The 23,269-nt window shown below is 48.1% G+C and overlaps 1 protein-coding gene and 1 long non-coding RNA gene across 3 annotated transcripts; one reads left to right on the forward strand and one right to left on the reverse strand.

Annotated features, from left to right (window-relative positions):
• Window positions 1–76: 76 nt before the first annotated feature.
• On the forward strand, window positions 77–10,636 carry LOC120300870. Its single transcript, XR_005554762.1, has 3 exons — window positions 77–349; window positions 4,456–4,459; window positions 10,622–10,636. It is a non-coding gene; the product is annotated as an uncharacterized LOC120300870 (long non-coding RNA).
• On the reverse strand, window positions 3,254–21,398 carry COPS7B (COP9 signalosome subunit 7B). Of its 2 annotated transcripts, XM_039327396.1 has the most exons (8): window positions 21,220–21,398; window positions 19,598–19,810; window positions 16,210–16,386; window positions 13,746–13,821; window positions 11,937–12,025; window positions 9,292–9,494; window positions 8,024–8,129; window positions 3,254–4,718 (listed from the first exon to the last, which is right to left on the reverse strand). In XM_039327396.1, the coding sequence occupies exons 3-8, from the start codon at window positions 16,369–16,371 to the stop codon at window positions 4,557–4,559; spliced, it is 798 nt and encodes a 265-aa protein (XP_039183330.1). In that variant the 5' UTR covers window positions 16,372–16,386; window positions 19,598–19,810; window positions 21,220–21,398; the 3' UTR covers window positions 3,254–4,556. The 2 variants fall into 2 exon arrangements, with proteins under 2 accessions (XP_039183330.1, XP_039183331.1); XM_039327397.1 differs by lacking the exons at window positions 16,210–16,386; window positions 19,598–19,810; window positions 21,220–21,398 and having other exon boundaries at window positions 13,703–13,821.
• Window positions 21,399–23,269: the final 1,871 nt, after the last annotated feature.

Genomic DNA, 23,269 nt, shown 5'->3' on the forward strand with positions numbered 1-23,269 from the left:
AACAATTAACCCGTGGAACCACTTGCCTCCAGAAGCGGTGAATGCTCCAACATTGGAAGTTTTTAAGAAGAGACTGGACAGCCATTTGTCTGAAATCGTATAGGGTTTCCTGCCTGAGCAGGGGGTTGGACTAGATGACCTCCAAGGTCCCTTCCAACTTTATTATTATTATTACCATCATCATCATCATCAATCATTATTATATAAGGGCTATTGCTAATGCTAGGTGGGTGATTCCCCTCAGGAAAGCAAACAAGAACCCCTATTTTTTGAGACCTGTCGTACACTTTCCCCCAAAAGGTTTCCACAATTTTGGCCACTACTGTACATTTGTCCGAAATGGTATAGGGTTTCCTGCCTGAGATCATTTTTTTCAGTTCACTAAGTGAACTGTTTGAAGTCAAGGACTACCTATTGCTTACAACAGGGTTTCCCCAACTTGGCAACTTTAAGTGAAGTTTGCTCCCTGTTTATGTACAGGAGCTTTCCCTGCCAGAGTTGATGGGGGTGTGGTTTTCTCCTGGGTAGTTCCTTGATTAGCATATTGTTTTCACGGGGTTGTTTGTCTGGCGTTAATTCCTGCTTATCTGGGTGTCGGCTGCTGGAGATGATGGATTCTCATCTTCTTGTTTCCTTCTTAGTTTTTTTTTTATTGTCTTTTCAACGGTGTGTAAATGTGGTTTACCCCTAGGTGTCTACCACACCCCAACCAACATTGGCAGGGCAAGCCACTGTATATTAACAGGGAGCAAACACCGGCATGATGATGTTACTGGTTTGGGTGATGAAACGTTTGCAAGAAAACAGCCAAGCTCAGAGAGCACCAAGGACCCCACAGTCCTCCTCTTCCCCCTCCTCCTTTTAGCACTGATGTTATTCCCTAGTTGGGTCATGAAATGTCTGCAAGCAAACCACCCAGTTCCGAGAGTACCAAGGCCCCCACAATCCTCCTTCTCCCCCCTCCGCAAATCCTACTTCCTTCTAGCACTGATGATGTTCCCTAGTTGGGTCATGAAACGTCTGCAAGAAAATCACCCAGCTCAGAGAGCACCAAGGACCCCACAGTCCTAGTCCTCCTCCTCCTCTTCCTCCCACATCACTCTCTTCTAGCACTGATATTACCTAGTTGGGTCATGAAACGTCTGCCAGAAAACCACCAAGCTCAGAGAGCACCAAGGATCCCACAGTCGTCCTCCTTGCTACACATGCCACTCCCTTCTAGCACTGATGATGTTACCTAGTTGGGTCATGAAACATCTGCAAGAAAACAACCAAGCTCAGAGAGCACCAAGGACCCCACAGTCCTTCTCCTCCTTCTCCTCTTCCCCCTCCTCCTCTTAGCACTGATGATGTTCCCTAGTTGGGTCATGAAATGTCTGCAAGGACACCACCCAGCTCGGACAGCACCAAGGCCCCCACAATCCTCCTTCCCCCCCCTCCACAAATCCTACTTCCTTCTAGCACTGATGATGTTTCCCTAGTTGGGTCATGAAACGTCTGCAAGAAAATCACCCAGCTCCGAGAGCACCAAGGACCCCACAGTTCAGCCCTGAGCTGCAGAGATTCTCTTCTTTCGGTATCCGTCCCTCCATCCAATTGATAGACCATCCATCTCACATAGCCGACTCTGGCTGCTTGCAATTAAAGCAAGTAAAAACCACCAAAGACACCAAAAATGACATTAAAAACAGCTGGGAAGAATCACAAATGATACAGGCTGGCGCATGGTATCAGGGCCTCAGGCCTGATGGCAAAAACCAGGTGTTGAGTGCCCTGTGAACAGCCAAGGGGGGTTGGGGCAAACGCTAAACAAAGAAGAGGGGGTCAAATTATTCTCCAAAGCACCAGAGGGCAGGACAAGAAACAATGGTTGGAAACTGATCAAAGAGAGAAGCAAGCTGGAATTAAGGAGAAACTTCCCGACAGTTAACCGGTGGAACAACTTGCCACCAGAAATCGTGGGCGCTCCATCACTGGAGATTTTTAAGAAGAGGATAGACAGTCACCTGTCTGAGATGGTATAGGTTCTCCTGCTTGAGCAGGGGGCTGGACTAGAAGACCTCCAAGGTCCCTTCCAGCTCTATTCTATTCTCCCTTGTGCTCTTGAGGGAGACACCACCGCGGAAGAGATGGGTCCCATCAAAGTTTTATTCTGCAAACTAACCCAGAAAATGGGTTAGTGCAGAAGCCAGGTGAAGCATCTGGTGTGTAAACCAGAGATATCCAACCTTGGCAACTTTTAAGACAGGTGTGGACTTCAAACTCCCATTGTGTCACATTTCCTCATGCTGAAGATGCTCCGTTCTTTCCGTCGTCCTTTCCTCCCAGTGTTTTTCAGAGTTGATGACTTTTTAAGATACAGAGACATCGACTCCAGAATTTCCTGGCCAGCACTGAAGTCCTCATACCTTAAAACCGACTAGGGCAGGGGTAGGCAACCTTGGCTGTATTATGACTCGTGGACTTCAACTCCCAGAATTCCTGAGCCAGCATGGGGGAACTATGGCCCCTTCATGACTCGTGGACTTCAACTCCCAGAATGCCTCAGCCAGTGTGGGGAACTATGGCCCCTTCGTGACTTGTGGACTTCAAGTCCCAGAATTCCTGAGCCAGCCATGCTGAGGGGAAGGGAGAGGTTTCCAAGCTGAACCAGGTTGGCTCAGAAATTCTGGAAGTTGAAGTCCATGAGTCCTGAAGGGGCCATAGTTCCCCCATGCTGGCTCAGGAATTCTGGGAGTTGAAGTCTGCAAGTCATAAAAGTGCCAAGTTGCCTATCCCTGGCCTATACACTAAACCAGGGGTCTTCAAACTTGGCCCTTTTATGACTCGTGGACTTCAACTCCCAGAATTCCTGAGCCAGCATGGGGGAACTACGGCCCCTTCATGACTTGTGGACTTCAACTCCCAGAATTCCTCAGCCAGCATGGCTCAGCTTGGAACCCTTTCCCTTTCCCCACAGCATGGCTGGCTCAGGAATTCTGGGAGTCGAAGTCCATGAGTCATAAAAGAGCCAAGGTGGCCTACCCCTGCGCTAAGCGACCGGCCGTAAGGTGAGCCTACCTGTATCTGACAGGTGACCGGATTGGGGGAACCCTGGGCTTACAATGTGGGGACATTTTGGGCTGCCCGGCGAAGATCAGGAAGAAGAGAGAGGCGCACCGGCTGGAGCCCCTTCGCTTCTGTACGCAGCGGACACATCCAGATGTATTTCACTGAAAAAAAAACTGACCCACAAGCTCACCACGGGGTGAAGTTTCAGGGGTGACTATCATTTTTTTTTTTAATAGAAAACAATTCTTCGGATCAAGTCACCTTGCGCGAGTCTGTAACAGGTATCAAATTTAAAAAAAAAAAAGAAGAAGCAAAAAAAGCTGAAATGTCCAAACCGTCTTAAGAAACGTACAAAAGAAGGTGTGTGTGTGTGTGTGTGTGTGTGTGTGTGTGTCAAAGACAACTAGAAAGGAATTTCAAGTTCTCAACCTCCGTTGCCCAAATTAAGGGTTCTGGATCCGCAAAGGATGGCGGGGGGGGGGAGGAGAGGACCTCTTGGATGGATCCCCCCTGGCGCCTCACGCGCCACGTTCAAGAAGCTGCAGCAGGGAGCAAACCGGTAGCACAGAACACAAGATGGGGATGGGGGGGATGAGGGAGGAATGGGGCGCTATCCATTGGGCAGCCCTGCCTTTTGGTGGTCCAAGGTACAGAAGTGGGGCTGGAAAGGAGGTTGAAATAGCAGCTTTTTCGCTCCCCCTCCCTCCCTCCCTCCTTCCTCGGCGTCAAGGAAGTGGCCTGAGCTGTCACAGGTAGGAGCGCCTGGGCTTCGAAGGAGCGCCTGATGGATGGTGAGTAAACATGCCCGGTGCCCGCCAGCGTGAGGTAGAGCAGGGGTCCCCAACCCCCCAAGCCGTAGACCAGTTACCGGGCTGTGGTGCAATTCACCACCGGGCCACAAATGGGACGGGCAAGCGCGCGAATGCACCTCCACTTGTGCCAGAGGCGGGCGCTCGTAGCCATGGCTCGCGCAAATGGAGCGGTGCTCACGCTTACCCACCGCTCGCCCAGAACTATCCCCTCTTCTCCCCCCCCCCTCCGGCTGCCGGAACGGTTGGGGACCACTGAGGTAGAGAGTTGACTTCGAAGATCAAGGCCAAAGAGACGAAGAACGAGCAGCGAAGGCAGGGATGTCACACACGCCTTTGGCCGGAAAACCCAACCTCCCAACCCCGCCCCACCCCGCCCCGCGGGGAAGTGCGCTGCTGCCAAGGAACACAACTCCTCGTGGGAGTGACCCCCAAAGGGTGACCACCTCCTTACTCAGCATCTGACCCTCCAAATACAGGGATCCCTCCCCCCCAAAGTCCTAACGCAAAGCTCTGGGAGAGAATGTTGGCAGTGTCTCAACTGGCTCAGAAGCTGCTGGAAGGGGGTTGTGGGGAGGGGGGGGAGTGGGAGGAGGCAGGTAGACCAGGGAGGCCCAGACCCCTTTCCTCCAGAGTCACTCAGGGCCCCCATCAGCAGCTCCCCCCACCCCACCCCCCCGGCAGCAGCTCCGGGCACTAGTGGCGACTGGAGACCAGCCCTTTGACCTTGGAGATCTTTTTGGTGGGTTGCCTCTGCTCTGGGTGAGGACACTCCCGCTCGGCCAGCTGCTGGTCCATCTCTTGGGCAGAGGAGGAGGAGGATGCGGTGGCCTTCAAGGTCTTCTTGATGTTCAGGACCTGGAAGGAAAGCAAAAGCGGGGAAGATGGGAGCAAAGCACGTTTATCTGATGGAGAACCACCGCCAGGCCCCTCCATGGCTTTGACCCAAGTGACAGAGGGCAGAGAGACTTGGCCATTCACGATGGGCCTCCTCGCTTTCCGATGGATAAGGAAGAGGCAACAGACCTCGCCTGCCCCGGCTCTCTGTAGATCGTCCTCAACGTACGGCCAGCCCCCTTAGCGACGTAAGAGCACGATGTAAGAGCACAACGGAGCCCAAAACGCCTCTTGCAAGTGTTGAGACAGCTGTCAAGCGAGTTTTGCCCCGTTTTACGACCTTTCTTGCCGTTGTTAAGTGAATCACTGCAGTTGTTAAGTTAGTAACCCGGTTCTGGCGTGACCCCCCGGAGGACGCTGCGACCATCGTAAATACACGCCGGTTGCCAAGGCTCTGAATTCTGATTACGTGACCCCAGGGATGCCGCAACGGTCATTAAGCGCGAAAAACGGTCAGAGGTCCCTGTTTTCACTACCGTTGTAACTTCAGTCGCTAAAGGAATGGTTGTAAGTCGAGAACTACCTTGTACTGAAACCCAGCATGGAAGGAATGAAGCATAAACCAGCAAAAAGGAGAGAAGCAACCTAGAAATTTCCTGACAGTCAAAACAATTAACCAGTGGAACTCCTTGCCTCGAGAAGTTATGGATGCTCCAACACTGGAAGTCTTTAAGAAGAGACTGGACAGCCACTTGTCTGAAATGGTATAGGGTTTCCTGCCTGAACAGGGGGTTGGATTAGATGACCTCCAAGGTCCCTTCCAACTCTATTATTATTAGATCATCGCAGTCAGCCAGATGTTCAGACTGGATTTGGCATTTTGTCTACCTATCGAGTCCTTACCCAGGACCTGGGATAGGCAGATGTGGATGTTTGATGGTATTACAGATATCGTCGCAGGATGGAAGCAGTTCCTAGTAAGGCTGCCTTTTGCAATTGATTAATAGCGAATTTGTCAATGCCAATGGTGTTCAAGTGGTGCTCCAGTTGTTTTGGGATTGCACCCAAGGAGCCTATGACTATTGGTACTACCCTTGCTTGCCTTTGCCACAGTCTTTTTATTTCTATTTGTAGGTCTTTGTATTTTGTTATCTTCTCCAGCTCTTTCTCTTCTATTCTGCTGTATTATTATTATTATTATTATTATTATTATTATTAAAAAAAACCAGCAGAGAAAAGCAGCAGCACAAGAGTTAGGAGAGAAACAGAGAGATGTGGGTCTACTCAGCAGCTTTGGATGTTTTACAGAGAGAGATCAGGAAGCCAAAGAGGGAATAAACCACCTTCATTTATATTTGGGCATAGCGCCACCTTCTGGGACCCAGGAGTCAAAACTCTCTTTATGGGGGGGAAAAAATGGAAGGCCCGCTGTACAGTAGTGGCCAAAATTGTGGAAACCTTTTGGGAAAAGTGTACGACAGGTGTCAAAAAATAGGGGTTCTTTCCTGAGGGGAATCATCCACCTAGCAATAGCAATAGCCCTTATATAATGATGATGATGATGATAATAATCATCCTATACGATTTCAGACAAATGGCTGTCCAGTCTCTTCTTAAAACCTTCCAGTGTTGGCCCATTCATTGCTTCTGGAGGCAGGTTGTTCCACTGGTTAATTGTCCTCACTGTCAGGAAGTTTCTCCTTAGTTCCAGTTTGCTTCTCTCCTTGATGAGTTTCCACCCGTTGCTTTTCGTCCTGCCTTCAGGCGCTTTGGAGAAGAGCTTGACTCCCTCTTCTTTGGGCAGCCCCTGAGATACTGGAACATTGTTATCCTGTCCCCCCTCGTCCTTTTCTTTGTTAAACTAGACAGACCCAATTCCAGCAACCATTCCTTGTATGTTTTAGCCTCCAGTACCCTAATCATCTTTATTGCTCTTCTCTGTACTCTATTTCTAGAGTCTCACAGTGCTTTGCAGCCCTCTCTAAGTGGTTTACAAATCCGGGTCCTCATTTTACCGACCTCAGAAGGAGGGAAGGCTGAGTCAACCTTGAGCCATTCAGGATTGAACTGCTGGCAGTCAGCAGAATTAGCCTGCAATGTTGCATTCTAACCACTGAGCCACCACAGAAGGAAGGGAGGGAGGGAGGGAGGACAGAAGGGAGGGAGGGAGGGAGGACAGAAGGAAGGGAGGGAGGGAGGAAGCAAGGAAGGAAGGAGGGAGAGAAGGGAAGAAAGAAGAAAAGAAGGGAGGGAGGAAGAGAGGGAGGGAGGGAAGAAAGGAAGGAAAAAAGGAAAAGAGGGGGGAAGGAAGGAAGAAAGGAAGGAAGGGCAATAGCACGTAGACTTATATATCACTTCATAGGGCCTTACAGCCGTCTCTGAGTGATTTACAGAGTCAGCATCTTGCTCCCCACCCACCCCCCAATAATCTGGGTCCTAATTTTACCGACCTCAGAAGGGGGGAAGGCTGAGTCGACGACCTTGAGCCGGTCAGGATCAAACTCCCGGCAGTGGGCAGTTTGCCTGAAAACGTTGCATTCTTAACCACTGCACCGCCACAGTTTGTGCATATATCAGAAATCTCCGGTTCCTTTGCCACGGTGGCGTGGTGGTTAGAAATGCAACAATCTGGGTCCTCGTTTTACTGACCTAATATAAGGACCCACCCCACTTTGCATCTTAAGAAGACAGAACTCTTGGAATAATTCTTCCAACAGGCATCCTTTCTTAAGAGAAAATGGTGGCCGGCGTTCTAGACAGGACTTGGGGTCCAAGCTCTCCCGTTCAAGGTTTTAAGGGGTTCCCCAGTAGCCCCACCCAATCACCCCCTTCTTCCAGCGACAGTCTCAGGCATTACACTCCCACCCCCTTTTCCTTACTGCCGGCTGGATGGAGACTTCAGAGAGAACTACATGAAAGGTAATAGCCCCATTCTTATGGTTAGTCCTTTTGGTGATACACACATCCAGTTCCTTTCTTCAGAGAAAACTACATGAAAGGTAATAGCCCCATTCTTATGGTTAGTCCTTTTGGTGCTATCCACATCCAGTCTCTTTGAAGTGTACCAAAGGAAGTGAGGGCCATAAAGCCCCTTTGTTCATCCCCTTCCCTTCATCATATGACAGAATCCAGAGAAGGCAGAAATGGGGTTTTTTATAATTGATAACTAGAGATGAAATATAATTGGATTCTGACACCTGGGAAGGAGGGAAGGTGGAGTCAACCTTGAGCCAGTGGAAAAACTGAACTGCTGGCAGTCGGCAGAACTAGCCTGCAATGCCGCATCCTGACCACTGCGCCACCCCCGGCTCTGCCGAGACGCCTACCTCCGTCTCCACCTGTTGCTGAGTCCGGTTGTGGTTCTCCTTGTATTGGTTGGCTCTGAGGACCTGCTGTTCGATTCCTAACAGGACGGCCTCACACCCGTCGCACCTGCCGACACAAAAGCTTCCCACAGTTAAGGACGGGGAGAGGAGAAGGGAGGAGCGGAAAAAGCAGCCATGCTGCCTATGGCAGTGGCCAAAATTGTGGGAACCTTTTGGGAAAAGTGTACGGTAAAAATGCCACCTCGGGTTAAGTTTCCACCCATTTTTCTTCTCATTTCTTTATAACTGTAGCCTTCTTCACTTAATACAGTGGTTCTCAACCTTTTTAATGCCGCGACCCCCCAACCGGTCGTAAGTTGAGGACTACTCAACCGGTCGTAAGTCGAGGACTACTCAACTGGTGCAGCACCGTTTGCAGAAGGGGACTTTTGGTGGGCTCAGCAGGGCAGAGACAGCCTGGACAATTCCTATTGGCTTTGGAAAGCCAATAGAATTAGACTCTATTCAAGAGAGTCTATTCTATTGGCTTTCAAAAGCCAATAGAATAAAAGGGAGTAGCACAGCTAAGGAAAAGGGGGAAAAATGACGGACTGCGTTTTTTGGCGACCCCCGTGAAATGGTCGTTCAACCCCAAATGGGGTCCCGACCCACAGATTGAGAACCACTGACTTAATAAGACTATTTTACATCGCTTTCTGGGCAACCAGTCAACTCTTTGCACTGTGACTTTAATTTTATGACGCTTTACAAGCTCAACTAAATGAAAGAACGCAAAGAAACCCCAACCAACTTGATAGCCATCACATAACACACTGACTAATGTCCTCCTCTCAGCTTCAATACATGACATCAATCACTGGATCCTACTGTGATCTGATTGGCTCATTGCCAGAACAAGATGACACCTAATTGGCTCTCTAAACACTCATGCTCATTGGCTACAATCGGGTGAAGGAAAGCTACCTGATATCAACCCGAGCAAATTGTGCTTCCTTTTTCTGGTTCTTTGGCTCTAACTTTTCATAGAATACAGTACAGATAACTGAACAAGCTTTGTTGCATTACATTCTCGATTAAATTATCTTTCCACTGATATATAATTTTAGGGTACTGCTCCAAAAAAAAAGCGGTGTTATTAGCCATCAAACCTCAAAAATACACTTTTCCCAAAAGGTTTCCACAATTTTGGCCACTACTATAAACTGGGGGACGGGAGAGAGTCCCCTCCCCCACCTGTTGGGCCAGAGGGAGGGAGGGGCACAACTCACCACTCATTGAGGGTTTTAATGATGTTGCTGATGTCCTTCCTTTGGATGTCCCGCCCAATGCAGAAATCCACTTCCAGCACCTGGTTCCGTTGATCCAGTTTGCCTTGGATGATGTCAGTGTAAACGGCTTCAATAATCAGGTCTTCCAGCTCCCGGAGGTTGCGCATGTCCAGATCTTTCAGCAGCACTGAGTAAGGGATGCACTGGGGAGGGGGTGGGGGGGGGAGAGAGGGAAGGCCGGAAGGGAAGCCATTGCTCAGATGAAGGCATAGCAACAGAACTTAGACCCGTGGTGGTGAACCTATGGCATGCGTGCCACAGGCGGCACTCAGAGCCCTCTCTGTGGGCACGCGCACTGTCGCCCCAGTCCTAGGCCTTCAGCTGGGTTTTATAAAACCTTTTCGCTTTAGGCCTCCACTGCCGTGTGCAAAAAAAAAAAAAAAAGGTTCAATCAATCAATTAATCAATTTCAACTTCTCGCGGGGAAAAAAAAGATCTCGCAAAGTTGGAATTGATTGATTGAACTTTTTAGTCCCACCCAGTCAGCCGTTACCACTGCAGCCACGCCCACCCAATGGGCCACGCCCACCCAATGGGCCACGACCACCCAATGGGCCACGACCACCCAATGGGCCACGACCACCCGGCACCCGACGATGCATAAGTGGGTTTTGGGTTGCAGTTTGGGCACTTGGTCTCTAAAAGGTTTGCCATCACTGACTTATACAGGCAGTCCTCGACTTACGACTGTTCGTTGAGTGACCGGCACTGTAAAAAGTGACTTAATGAACGTTTTTTTTCCAGAGTTAACGACCGTTGCAGCCTCCCCTGGGGTCACATGGTCAAAATTCAGGCGTTTCGTATTTACGACGGTCGCCGTGTCCCAAGGTCGTGTGGTTCCCTTTGGTGACCTTCTGACATGTACAAAGTCCATGCGGGGAACCATGTTCACTTAGCAAGCAGGTTGTTAACTGATCAACTGCAGTGGCTCGCTTAATGGCTGGGGCAAGGAAGCTGGTGGAATGGGGCAAAGCTCACTTAACAACTGTCTCACTTAACAACGGAGATTTTGGGCTCCGTTGCGGCTGTAAGCTGAGGACTCCCTGTATACCCGCTCCACAATGCTGTGCAGCCCTGTCTGAGCGGTTTACAGAGTCAGCATCTTGCCCGCCCCCCGAACAATCTGGGTCCTCATTTTACCGACCTCGGAGGGACAGAAGGCTGAGTCGACCTTGAGGCACGGATCAAATGGCTCCTTTAACTCCGAAACTTGGTTTGTACGTTAGGGGAGTCAGCGCTGACAGGGCTAACCCTCTTACAACACTCAAAGTGTTTCTCAACCTTGGTGACTTTTAAGATGTGTGAACTTTATAACTCCCTGACCACAGCTAGCTAGCAATCTATGGCTAGGAAGGAAGGATGCCAACCAGCAAGGGGGCTTAAGGCTGGTTAGCACCCTGAAGCCCTTCCCCCGCCCTTTTAATTTCAATTATTTTATTCTTGTTTTTAACTCTTTGTGCTGCAATATTTAAATATGGCTTGCTTTTGTGTGTCTTTATGGCTTTATGTATAGTGTCCAATCACTCTATGAAGGAGAAAGAGAGAAATAGAGAGGAGAGTGTGAGAAAGAAAGAAAGAAAGAAAGAAAGAAAGGAGAGCAAAAGAGAAAGACAGAAAGAGACAGAGAGAAAGAAAGAAAAAAGAGAAAAAGAGAAAGACAGAGAGAGAAAGAGAGGAAGAGAAAGAAAAAAAGACACAAAGAGAAAGACAGAGGAAGAGAAAGAGAAAAATAATGAAAGACAAAGAAAAAGAGCGAGAGAGAAAGAAACAAAGAGAGAAAGAGAAAGAAAGAGACAGAGAGAGGAAGAAAGAAAGAAAGAAAGAAAGAAAGAAAGAAAGAAAGAAAGAAAGAAAGAAAGAAAGAAAGGAAGGAGTGAGGGAGAGAGAGAGAGAAAGAAAGAAAGAAAGAAAGAAATCAAGAGGAGAAAGAGAAAGAAGGAAGGAAAGAAAGCAACAAAGGAAGGAAGGAGTGTCCGAGGGAGAGAAAGAGAGAAAGAAAGAAAAAAAGAAAAAAAGAAAGAAAGGAAGGAAGGAGTGAGTGCAGGAGGGAGAGAGAAAGAAAGAGAGAGAGAGAGAAAGAAAGAAAGGAAGGAAGGAAGGAAGGAAGGAAGGAAGGAAGGAAGGAAGGAAGGAAGGAAGAAAGGAGTGCGGGAGGGAGAGAGAGAGAGAGAGAGAGAGAAAGAAAGAAAGGAAGGAAGGAATGCGGGAGGGAGAGAGAGAGAAAGAAAGGAAGGAGTGCGGGAGGGAGAAAGAAAGAAAGAAAGAAAGAAAGAAAGAAAGAAAGAAAGAAAGAAAGAGAAAGAAAGAAAGAGAGAGAGAGAGAGAGAGGGAAAGAAAGAGTGACTAACATGCCCGTGCCCAAATGCTAAAGAGAAGGGCAATACTTCAAGCATCCAAGTTCCAGTTGGGCCCGACTGGTCTATTTCCCTACTGAAATCCTGAACGGGCGCCTACTCTAGAACGCCTAGATTTGGGTGGGGTGGGGCAGAGCAGAGCCGTCGTGGTGATCCCTGCCTGCACGCTGGTCACTTGGCTCCGCCTGCAGAAAATAACCGGGGTTTTAACCGGGTGCATTTCCGCTTTACCTTCATCCTGGACGCTAAGCTGACGATGGTCAAGTGCTTCAACTTGTTCTTCTGGGCCCTCGTCAAAGCTGGCAGGTTGTTCTGGTTCGCTGTCCGAGAGATCAAAATTCAACAAGGCCTTGTTAAGTATTTGGGCTCCTTCCCTTCCCCTCAACACAGTGGTTCTCAACCTGTGGGTCGGGACCCCATTTGGGGTCGAACGACCATTTCACAGGGGTCGCCAAACAACGCAGTCCGCCATTTTTTTCCCCCTTTTCCTCAGCTGTGCTACTCCCTTTTATTCTATTGGCTTTTGAAAGCCAATAGAATAGACTCTCTTGAATAGAGTCTAATTCTATTGGCTTTCCAAAGCCAATAGGAATTGTCCAGGCTGTCTCTGCCCTGCTGAGCCCGCCAAAAGTCCCATTCTGCAAACGGTGCTGCACCAGTTGAGTGGTCCTCAACTTACGACCGGTTGAGTAGTCCTCAACTTACGACCGGTCGGGGGTCGCAGCATTAAAAAGGTTGAGAACCACTGCCTTAACCCCTTGGCAAGTGGCAAAGAGTGTCAACCCAAGGCCCTTTTGGAAGAGAGGGGCACAGATTGTCACGCCGCTGGGGGGGTGGGGGAAACGTAGTTATCGACAGGAAGAGAAGGGGGGGACACAAAGTGAGAGGAATTGAAGGCTTGCAAATACGAGCGGTCCTCACTTAACGATGGCACCTGGGGACTGGAATTTCAACCAGTAGGCAACGCAGCCATATAAACCGCGATAGTCTTAAGACAGGGGTGTCAAACTCAATTTCACTGAGGGCCGCATCAGCATTGCGGTTGCCCTCGGGGTGTGTGTGGCCAGGGTGCAATGTTCTAGGAGCAATGTCACATTGCTCCTAGAAGCACGAAGCCAAAAATACCAGCCTGAAGACGAATGTGACCTCGTCGAAACATTGCCAAGACACTTCCAATTTTACGTGGGAGAAAACCCAAATAACCAAAGACCTACATATATATATATATACATACATACATACATACATATATATCCTCCAAAAGAGGCATCGTCAAATTGGAAGTGTCTTGGCGATGTTTCGACTAAGTCTCATTCGTCATCTTGAGGCTAGTGTTTTCGGCTTCGTGCTTCTAGGAACAAAAAACGAAGCCGAAAACACCAGCCTGAAGATGACGAATAAGACTTCGTCGAAACATCGCCAAGACACTTCCAATTTGACGCGGGAGAAAACCTGAATAACCAAAGACCTACATACATACATACATATCAGTAAAAAAGAGAAGCGATCACCAGGGAAATAAAACACCAAGGTTTTAATAAATAAGATCAAGCTTTTGATGACTAGCATCTGTCATCATCGTCAGGATGCAAGCCAGCTAGTGAGGAAACCTGCTTATAAGCATTTTTACTGAAATGTATGCACCCAGGAATCGCTATTCCTCAATTTTTAATGTAATTTTTAATACATACCGTAAATGCCGGCGTATAAGATGACTTCCGCGAGCGCTGAAATCGGCGCCAAAGACGGGAGTCGTCTTATACGCCGGAAATACTGGTAGTTTCCGGCGTATAAGATGACGTTCTAGGAATGCGGCCCGGCTATAAAGACGGGGGTCGTCTTATACGCCGGGTCGCCTAATACACCAGCATATACGGTACATACATACATACATACATACATACACACACACGCACGCGCACACACACACACACACATACACACTGTATATATAAGACCAGGTCTTATTTTGGGAGAAAACACGATATTGCTGATACCTGCATCGGGTCAAAGTTTTCTACAGTTCCAGCAGACCCTTACCAACATAATCTGGGTAGGTTCCATAGGCAAAGAGATTCAGCAGCTGGAAATAAGCAGCATTGGGCCCTTTGGCAATCTGGAGATACAGAAAAGCAAAAAGGAGTGATTCGTCTGCTATTAAACCATGGCCAGCAGAACAGACTAAGCCAGGGCTCGGCGTCGGAGGACAGCGTGGCACGGAGAGCTGAGTCAAGAGAAGGCACAAAGGCCACTACAGCCAGTCCTCGACTTAACCACAGTTCCTTTAGTGCCCGTTCCAAGTTACAACCGCACTGAAAAAAAGGGACCCGTGACCGTTTTTCACACTTGCGGCCGTTGCAGAATCCCCACGGTCACGTGATCCAAATTCGGAGGCTTGGCAACTGACTCGTATTTAAGACGGCTGCACTCTCCCGGGGAGACAGGATCCACGTTTGCGACCTTCTGACAAGACGACTGTCAACGCTGCAAATACTGTATATTCTTGCTTTGACAATATGCAGAACTGTCTGGTATTTTTGGGGTTAATACAGAGGAGAAGAGGGTGGGGGTAAAGCCCGGGAAAGAGAGAGGAAGGAAACCTTTGACCTTCACACTAATTGGATAATGTGATATATGACAGCTAATTTAGGGAGGGAACATGCTGATAATTTAACTGCTCAGAGGAAGAGAACTTAGATCTTAGCATAAACCTTCCTTTATGCCTGTGCCAACATTTTGAAGTAATACAAGACTGTTAGGGAAATCAATGCCTGGAAGTTCTTTGAAGTGTTTCGTTAGCCGGAACCATAACACTGACTCAATGGGGGGGGGAGCCAGATTCACTTAATGACCGTGTGACCCACTTAACAGCTGCGGGGATTCTCTTCACAAGGGTGGCAAGAACGGTTGTAAAACGGGGGCAAAATTACACTTGACACGCAATTCACTGAGCAAGGGAAATTTGGGCTCAACGGTGGCCGAGGGCTACCTGTATTTCAGTGCCACAGGTCACCATCTTCAGTGCTAGATTGCAAATAAAGGGAGCAGCACCACGTGGCCCTGGTTTAGGCGCCCCTCTTTGGCACAGGGAGCGTAGCCGTTTACAAACGGTGGGCAATCCACAGTCGCTGTTTTCGTAAGTTGCTGTTTTCAGTGCCGTTGTAGCTTCAAATCGTCACTAAACGAACCGTTCTCAGCCACTACCTGTATTCCTTTTCGTTTCACTGTTTGTCTGGTATTCATCCCTGCTTATCTGGATGTTGGTTGCTGGAGTAGTGGAAGCTATTAAGGGAAAAAACCACATCGCTACCAACACTGGCAGGCCAAGCTACTGTATAAAAACAGACAGAAAAACCCACGCTTGCTAGCACTGATGGTGTTACCTAGTTTGGGTCATGAAATGTCTGCAGGAAAACAGCCAAGCTCAGAGAGTTCCAAGGACCCCACAGTTTTCCTCCTCCTCCTCCTCCTCCTCCTCCTCCTCCTCCTCTCCGCAAACCCCCCTCCCTTCTAGCACTGATGATGTTACTTAGTTGGGTAATGAAACATCTGCAAGAAAACCACCCAGCTCAGAGAGCCCCAAGGATCCTCTAGACCTCCTCCTCCGCTCCACAACCCCCGTCCCTTCTAGCACTGATGATGTTACCTAGTTGGGTCACGAAATGTCTGCAAGAAAGCAACCAAGCTCAGAGAGCATCAAGGACCCCACAATTGTTGTCATCCTCCTCCCCCTCCTCCTCCCCCTCCTGCTCTGCAAACCTTACTAGCACTGATGTTACCTAATTGGGTAACGAAATGTCTGCAAAAAAAAGAACAACAATCAAGCTCAGAGAGCACCAAGGATCCCATAGTCCTCCTCCTCCTCCTCACTACACATGCCACTCCCTTCTAGTACTGATGGTGTTACCTAATTGGATCATGAAATGTCTGCAAGAAAACCACCAAGCTCAGAGAGCACCAAGGACCCCACAATCATTGTCGTTCTCCTCCTCCTCCTCCTCCTCTCCACAACCCCCCTCCCTTCTAGCACTGATGATGTTACCTAGTTGTGTCACGAAATGTCTGCAAGAAAGCAACCAAGCTCAGAGAGCACCAAGGACCCCACAGTCCTCCTCCTCCTCTTCCCCCCCCTCCCTTCTAGCATTGATGATATTACCTAGTTGGGTCATGAAATGTCTGCAAGAAAACCACCAAGCTCTGAGAGCACCAAGGACCCCATAGTCGTCGTCCTCCTCCTCCTCCTTAAAACCACCAAGCTCCAAGAGCACCAAGGACCACATTGTCCTCCTCTTCTTTTCCTCCTCTTCCCCCCCTTCTTTCCAGCACTGATGATGTCACCTAGTTGGGTCATGAAACATCTACGAGAAAACCACGCAGCTCCAAGAGCACCAAGGACCCCACGGTTCAACCCGAAGCTGCAGAGATTCTCTTCCGTTGGAATCTTACTGTAACTTCTTGCCCCGGCATAGAAGCAAATGAAGAAGGGAACAAGTCCAAGGCTTACCTCTCGCACATTGGTCAATTCCAGTAGTTCTCCGAAGACATAAACCCCCGGAGCCTCCAGCACTTGGTTGATGAGAGCGATCAGAGCTGAACCGCTGGTGCCTTTGGCCAATAAAATGAACTGCTCCAGGTGATTGGAGGCTGGTTTTTGCTCCCCTGCCATTCTCAGTGTTTAAGCCTGCAAAACAAGAGCGTCACGGTTGCTGTTCAACGTTTGGCTCAAAAGGAACATGCAGCCAGCAGCCAGTCTGATGAATGAAAACACTTCAGCTTTATTTCGTGTCTTAAAAAAAAAAGCATCGTCCTAAAGAAACAATTTGTGTCAAGAGGTGCTCAACCCTAAAAGAGGGGAAAAAACAAACAAAAAACTAAAGTACACGTTTATGAAGGCTGGGAAAAAGGAAGGGTGACAGTATTCAAAACAAATTCTGCTTTTCCCATTTTTTAAAAAATGGAGCTTTCAAAACTACTTACGCAAATGTAAAAAGCATAAAGAGAACAGTCAGTAGGAATAAAACCAATGCAGGTAGCTCTCGAGTTAGGATCACAACGAAATCCAACATTTCCGTTGCCAAGTAAGACAATTAAATGAGTGTTGCCCCATTTTACAACTTTTTTTGTCCCCAGTTAAACAAATCATTAAACAAATACTGTATTTTCCGGCGTATAAGACGACTCGGCGTATAAGACGACCCCCGACTTCGGAGAAGATTTGCATGGTTTAGAACAGTGGTTCTCAACTTTTCTAATGCTGCGACCCCATAATACAGTTCCCCATGTTGTGGTGACCCCCAACCACTTATACATCACCAGGTGCCAGGGGCGTGGCCAAAGAAAAGGGGGGGAAAAATGGCGGACAGCCTTGTTTGGCGACCACCGTGAAATGGTTGTTCGACCCCAAATGGGGTCCCGACCCACAGGTTGAGAACCACTGGTTTAGAAAGTCGTCTTATACGCCGGAAAATACGGTAGTTTAATGAAGAGAAGGACGAGGGGGGACATGATAGCAGCATTCCTATATCTGGGGGGCTGCCCCAAAGAAGAGGGAGTCAAGCTCTTCTCCAAAGTGCCTGAAGGCAGGACAAGAAGCAACGGATGGAAACTCATCAAGGAGAGAAGCAACCTGGAACTAAGGAGAAACTTCCCGACAGTTAGAACAATTCACCAGTGGAACAACCTGCCTCCAGAAGCTGTGAATGCTCCAACACTGGAAGTTTTTAAGAAGAGACTGGACAGCCATTTGTCTGAAATGGTATAGGGTTTCCTGCCTGAGCAGGGGGTTGGACTAGATGACCTCCAAGGTCCCTTCCAAATTTATTATTATTATAAATCAGTGCAATTGTTAAGTCATGCAGTTATTAAAGGACTTCCCTGTTTGACTTTGCTTATCAGAGGCCCATTGGGAAGGTTACAAATGATGATCACGTGACCCTGGAACAGTGAAACGGTCATAAGTACAAGCCAGTTGCCAAGTGTCTGCATTTGCATCATATGACCTTTGGGATGCTGCAACCCTCATAAGTGGGAAAATTGGTCCTAAGTGACTTTTTTCAATGCCTTTGTAATTTTGAACAGCCACTAAACTAAATGATTGGTTATATGTCAAGGACTATCTATACCAGGGGTCTTCAAACATGGCCCTTTTATGACTTGTGGACTTCAACTCCCAGAATTCCTCAGCCAGGCACGCGTGCCTGGCTGAGGAATTCTGGGAGTTGAAGTCCACAAGTCATAAAAGGGCCATGTTTGAAGACCCCTAATCTATACCAAAAATTATCTATCAAAAAAAAATTAAACTATTCCAGAATCAAGCCTCGTTTTTAAGCTTTCCCTTGCTGGTAGAACAGATTGGTAATCTAATACGAACACCTCATTAATTCTTACTTGATCCTGCAAATGAAGATTTCCCTGTTAACATTAATATGAATATTTTAACGGGGAGGACGAGCCAAAGAAAAGAAGCCAACAGATTCTGCAGCCTGGATTCAAATGCAGTTGCCACAAATGTCTTTGGCAGTAAAGGCTGAGCCTTGTAGATTTACAGTACTGGCAGCACCGGTATATATTACCAGGAGAATAAAAACATCTGGCCATATCATCATAGACAAGGGGTCTTCAAACTTGGCCCTTTTATGACTTGTGGACTTCAACTCCCAGAATTCCTCAGCCAGCGTGCCTGGCTGAGGAATTCTGGGAGTTGAAGTCCAGGAGTCATAAAAGGGCCAAGTTTGAAGACCCTTGTCATAGATGCTTGAGGAACCACCTGACTTCCATCAATTTTACCCATCCCATTAAGTTGGACAGGAGGGATTTGCTCCAGGTCCCATTTTTAGAGATCATCTACCACAGCAGCCCCCAACTTTTTGGGCACCAGGGACCGGTTCTGTGGAGAGGTCTTCCCACGGACCGGAGGGTACATGGTCTTGTGTGCTGCCTGTATCCTACTGATGGGGCTTCGCTTGTTTGCATGGCCCGGTTCCTTGTTTGCATGGGACCCCTGATCTAGCAGGACCCAGGGAATGTTAGTTGGCTGTAGCTGTGCCTGCATTCACATTGCCTGAAGTTCAGCTGGCCCCCACTCAGCTCACCTTTCAGAAAGCTTTCAAAACATATAAGGAACGGTTGCTAGAATTGGGTATGTCTAGTTTAATGAAGAGAAGGACACAAGGGGGGACATGATAGCAGTATTCCAATATCTCAGGGGCTGCCATAAAGAAGAGGGAGTCAAGCAATTCTCCAAAGCACCTGAAGGCAGGACAAGAAGCAACGGGTGGAAACTAATCAAGGAGAGAAGCAACCTAGAACTAAGGAGAAACTTCCTGACAGTGAGAACAATTAACCAGTGGAACAGCCTACCTCCAGAAGCAGTAAATGCTCCAACACTGGAAGTTTTTAAGGAGACTGGACAGCCATTTGTCCGAAATGGTGTAGGGTTTCCTGCCTGAGCAGGGGGTTGGACTAGATGACCTCCAAGGTCCCTTCCAACTTTACTACTATTACTATTACTAAGACCAGGTGGTCTTCCCAACCATCAGGACTGGGACAGTAACAGAGCCCGCATGTTAGTGAATGGTCTGTTAATCAACTGGGGAAAAGAACTTTTTATTGTTTTTACATAGAGGTAGTTCTCAACTTATGACAATTGAGCTCAAAATTTCTGTTGCCAAGATGTTAAGTGAGTTTTGCCCCATTCTACAGCTTTTCTTGCCAATTTTTACATTAGTAACATGGTTGTTAAGTGAATCTGGCTTCCCCATTGACTTTGCTTGTAAGAAGGTCACAAAACGGGATCACATGTCCCCCGGGGACACTGCAACTGTCATAAATATGTGCCAACAGTCCAAAATTTGATTATACACTTGGAGTTCATAAATAAGCAACGTACATACCACTCAGGGGCTTGCAAAGAAAGTGAGAAGGGTCTCCACTGGATATTGTAGAAGCAGAGTTTCTGTCCAGGTATACCAGAGGCAGAAATAACCAGTGTTACTTCAGGCTCCAGTGTGCTCAGAAATACAGACTAGGAGGAAAAAATGGTTACCACACACAACTGGTTACCACATAAGGCTGCATTTAAGGGAGTTGGTGGCTGCACATGTTCCCTGCAAGAGAGAGGAAAGAAATCAAGAGAAACAGCTATGGAGATTCTCCGTCATCCAGATCATAGTTACCCAACTGGACTTTTTGGGGAGGGGGGTTTGGTTTTTTTTTTTTTTAAGATGTTTTGCTTCTCATCCAAGAAACTTCTTCAGCTCTGACTGGATGGTGGGAATGGGAGGATTTATACTCCTTGCAGATAGAGTTGGTCACTTGTCTTCTTTTACAGAGTCGTTGAGGCCACCTGGAGGTTTATCTGCGTCCTCAGGGTCATCTGAGTGGTGCAAACGGGTGTGGGGCCTTCTTGGAACCGCTGAAAGGACTGTGATGTAGACTGGAGATAGATGATGTCATATCCCTTCCCTCTGTTGAGAGAGGGCTGCTCAATTTTGACATAGATGGCTTCCAGGTGGTTTCAATGACCCTCTGAAAGAATGCAAATGACCAGCCATCTGCAAGGAATATAAAGAAGCAAGGAAGCTTCTTCAGCTGTGACTGGATGGTGGGGAATGGGAGGATTTATACTCCTTGCAGACAGAACTGGTCATTTGCCTTCTTTTAGAGAGTCGTTTTGGCCACCTGGAGGTTTATCTGTGTCCTCAGGGTCACCTGAGTGGTGCAAATGGGTGTGGGGCCTTCTTGGAACTGTTGAAAGGACTGTGTTGTAGACTGGAGATAGATGATGTCACCAGTCAGGTGACCCTGAGGACACAGGTAAACCTCCAAGTGGCCTCAACGACTCTGTAAAGTCTAAAAGAAGGCGGATGACCAGCTGTCTGCAAGGAGTATAAATCCTTCCATTTCCCCACCATCCGATCAGAGCTGAAGAAGCTTCTGGGATGAGAAGCGAAATGTCTTCAAAGAAAAACAAGAAAGTTCAGTTGCCTTATGAAAAAAAGCACCTTTGGGATAAGATAAATCAAGACAAAAGTTCCAAATCTGGCCTGCAAAACTCCACGAGGCCACCAGGGGGCAGCCACAGTCCGGTAGGCACTTAACTGGCGCCCTCTAGCGGTCGCCCGGAGCTTTGCAGCCTAGAGCCGCCATCCCGAGGGAAGAGAGAGAGAGAGAGAGGAGGCGGATACTCCGGCTAAAAGAGCGCCCACTACCACGCCCATCATCCCCAGCCTTTTCTTGTCTTCAGGCCATTCAACTGGCCCAAATTTCAGCTCTCGTCAACCTCCCCATCCCCCACCCGGCAAAACCATTTGGACTCCAAACCCCATCATTCCCATGGCAGCGTGGAGGGAGCGAGGGAGGCTCCCGAGAGATAGAGGAGCGGCGGCAGCGAAGGCAAACGCCTCCCTGCTTGCCTGCCGGCTCGCCCGCCTCCCGTGGCGTCCCGAACGAGGGATTTTCCCGGCCCCCGAAGTCGCGCCCTTCTCTGTCCCGGGCTTCGGGTGGCGGTCCTTACCGGGCAGCTGCCGTTCTCCCCCGACTGCTTCTCCGCTCGGCCGTACCTCGCCTCAGGCCGCCATGACAGCCGCCGTGCCCAAACGGGCGCCGCTCGCAAGTGGGTCCGATGGTCCGTTCGTCCCGCGGCCCGGACGGAAACTGCGTCGCCCGAGACAAACGTTCCGCTCAAGCGGTTTCCTGAGGGGCTGAAGGAGAAATTGGGGGGGGGGGGGGAGAGCCGCCTTTTGAGAATCAGGGCCTGGCCTCCCATGATGCACTTCGCTTGGATCCTCACTTTAACCCCTTTAAAAAAAAAAACAACCTTCAGTGTTTTGCCACATGATGGGCGGACTTCAACTCCAGAATTCCCCAGCTTGCTGTCATGTCATCCCTAGTCCTCCTTTTCATTAGACTAGGCCAAGGGTGGGAAACCTTGGCCCTTTGATGACTCGTAGACTTCAATTCCCAGAATTCCTGAGCCAGCATGGGGGAACTAAGGCCCCCTTTATGACTTGTGGACTTCAACTCCCAGAATTCCTGAGCCAGCATGGGGGAACTATGGCCCCTTCATGACTCATGGACTTCAACTCCCAGAATTCCTCAGCCAGCATGGCTCAGGTTGGAAACCTCTCCCTTTCCTCTCAGCATGGCTGCTGAGGAATTCTGGGAGTTGAAGTCCACGAGTCATAAAAGAGCCAAGGTTGCCTACCCCTGGACTAGGCCAGGGGTGGGGAATCTTGGCCCTTTTATGACTGGTAGACTTCAACTCCCAGAATTCCTGAGCCAGCCTGGGGGCAGAACTGTTCCCAAAGAAAGTGTTGCAGACAAACCCCTTCCTAGTTCTCCCAAAGATACAGGAAGTCCTCACTTAATGATCGGTTGTTTAGCGACCATTCAAAATTGTGGCAGACCTCACCAGACCTACTTATGATCTGGTTCCGAAGTTCCATAGCCACATCATCCCCTCCAAAGTCACATGATTGCATTTTGGGCACATTTGCAGAATCCCAGAGTCATGATTTTCGGATTTTTTTTTTACTGATTTCTGGTGTTTACTTCCAGTTGCTGGGAAAAAAACAAAAAGGCCCCTTGAAGAAAATGGATTTGCTTAATGACCGCAGCATTCCCTTAATGACTGTGGCCTTCACTTAAGCATCACCCCCCAAAATGTGATATAGTATCATGTGATCTGATTAATGACCACCACAATTTACATTGGTTAATTCGAGGCTCAGTTACGGTAGTAATTTGAGGACTAATTATACAGAGAGAGTGAGATGATAATGCTTTGAGATTTGCCAGATTCTGTTACTGTAGTTTTATAATAAAAGTAATATTGGCTATCTCCTAGTTTGGACTACTTTAAAGGGTTGACATGACCATGGGCTATTTACTATTTGGGTTTGCTATTTGATTTACAACTCTTCCTGTCAGGGAGACTCCCTGCATTTTTTTGCAATATTTTAACAATTTATAATTGGTGTCACCTGCAAAGTTGCTATTTTTCTCCTTACCCTTTGGGCCAGAGATCCCCAACCTTTTGGGCACCAGGGACCGGTTCCGTGGAGAGAGGTTTTTCCGCAGACAGGAGGGTGCATGGTTTTGTGTGCTGCCTGCATCTCATGGATGGGGCTTTGCTTGTTTGTGCAGACTGGTTGCTGGCATGCCACGGCCCAGTACCGGTCCACGGCCGGCGGTTGGGGACCCCTGCCTTAGACCAAATTGTTCATAAGGAATTTAACAAAATTATTGATTTCACCTGGCATCTCACTGTTGGAGTTTGGCAGCCTTGTGCATTTTAAATATAATAATAATAATAATAATAATAATAATAATAATAATAATAATAATAATAATAATAATAATAATTCAAGTATAAGCACCAATTCATTGCAAGAAACAAACCAACTAATGTACAGCACAGCTGCAGTTATAACAGAATACCTGGGATGCAAAATCAACAAAGAAGAAAAACAAACAAACAGTGCACCAGAAAAATGGAAGGTTAGACTAGAAAATAAGATCAGCAAGTTAAGATCACATGCAAGCAAGATAGAACAGATGAAAGA

The sequence above is a fragment of the Crotalus tigris genome, unplaced genomic scaffold (assembly GCF_016545835.1).
Source record: "Crotalus tigris isolate CLP2741 ecotype Arizona unplaced genomic scaffold, ASM1654583v1 scf7180000024361.1375286210:1436186, whole genome shotgun sequence".
In the NCBI taxonomy this organism is placed as follows: Eukaryota; Metazoa; Chordata; class Lepidosauria; order Squamata; family Viperidae; genus Crotalus; species Crotalus tigris.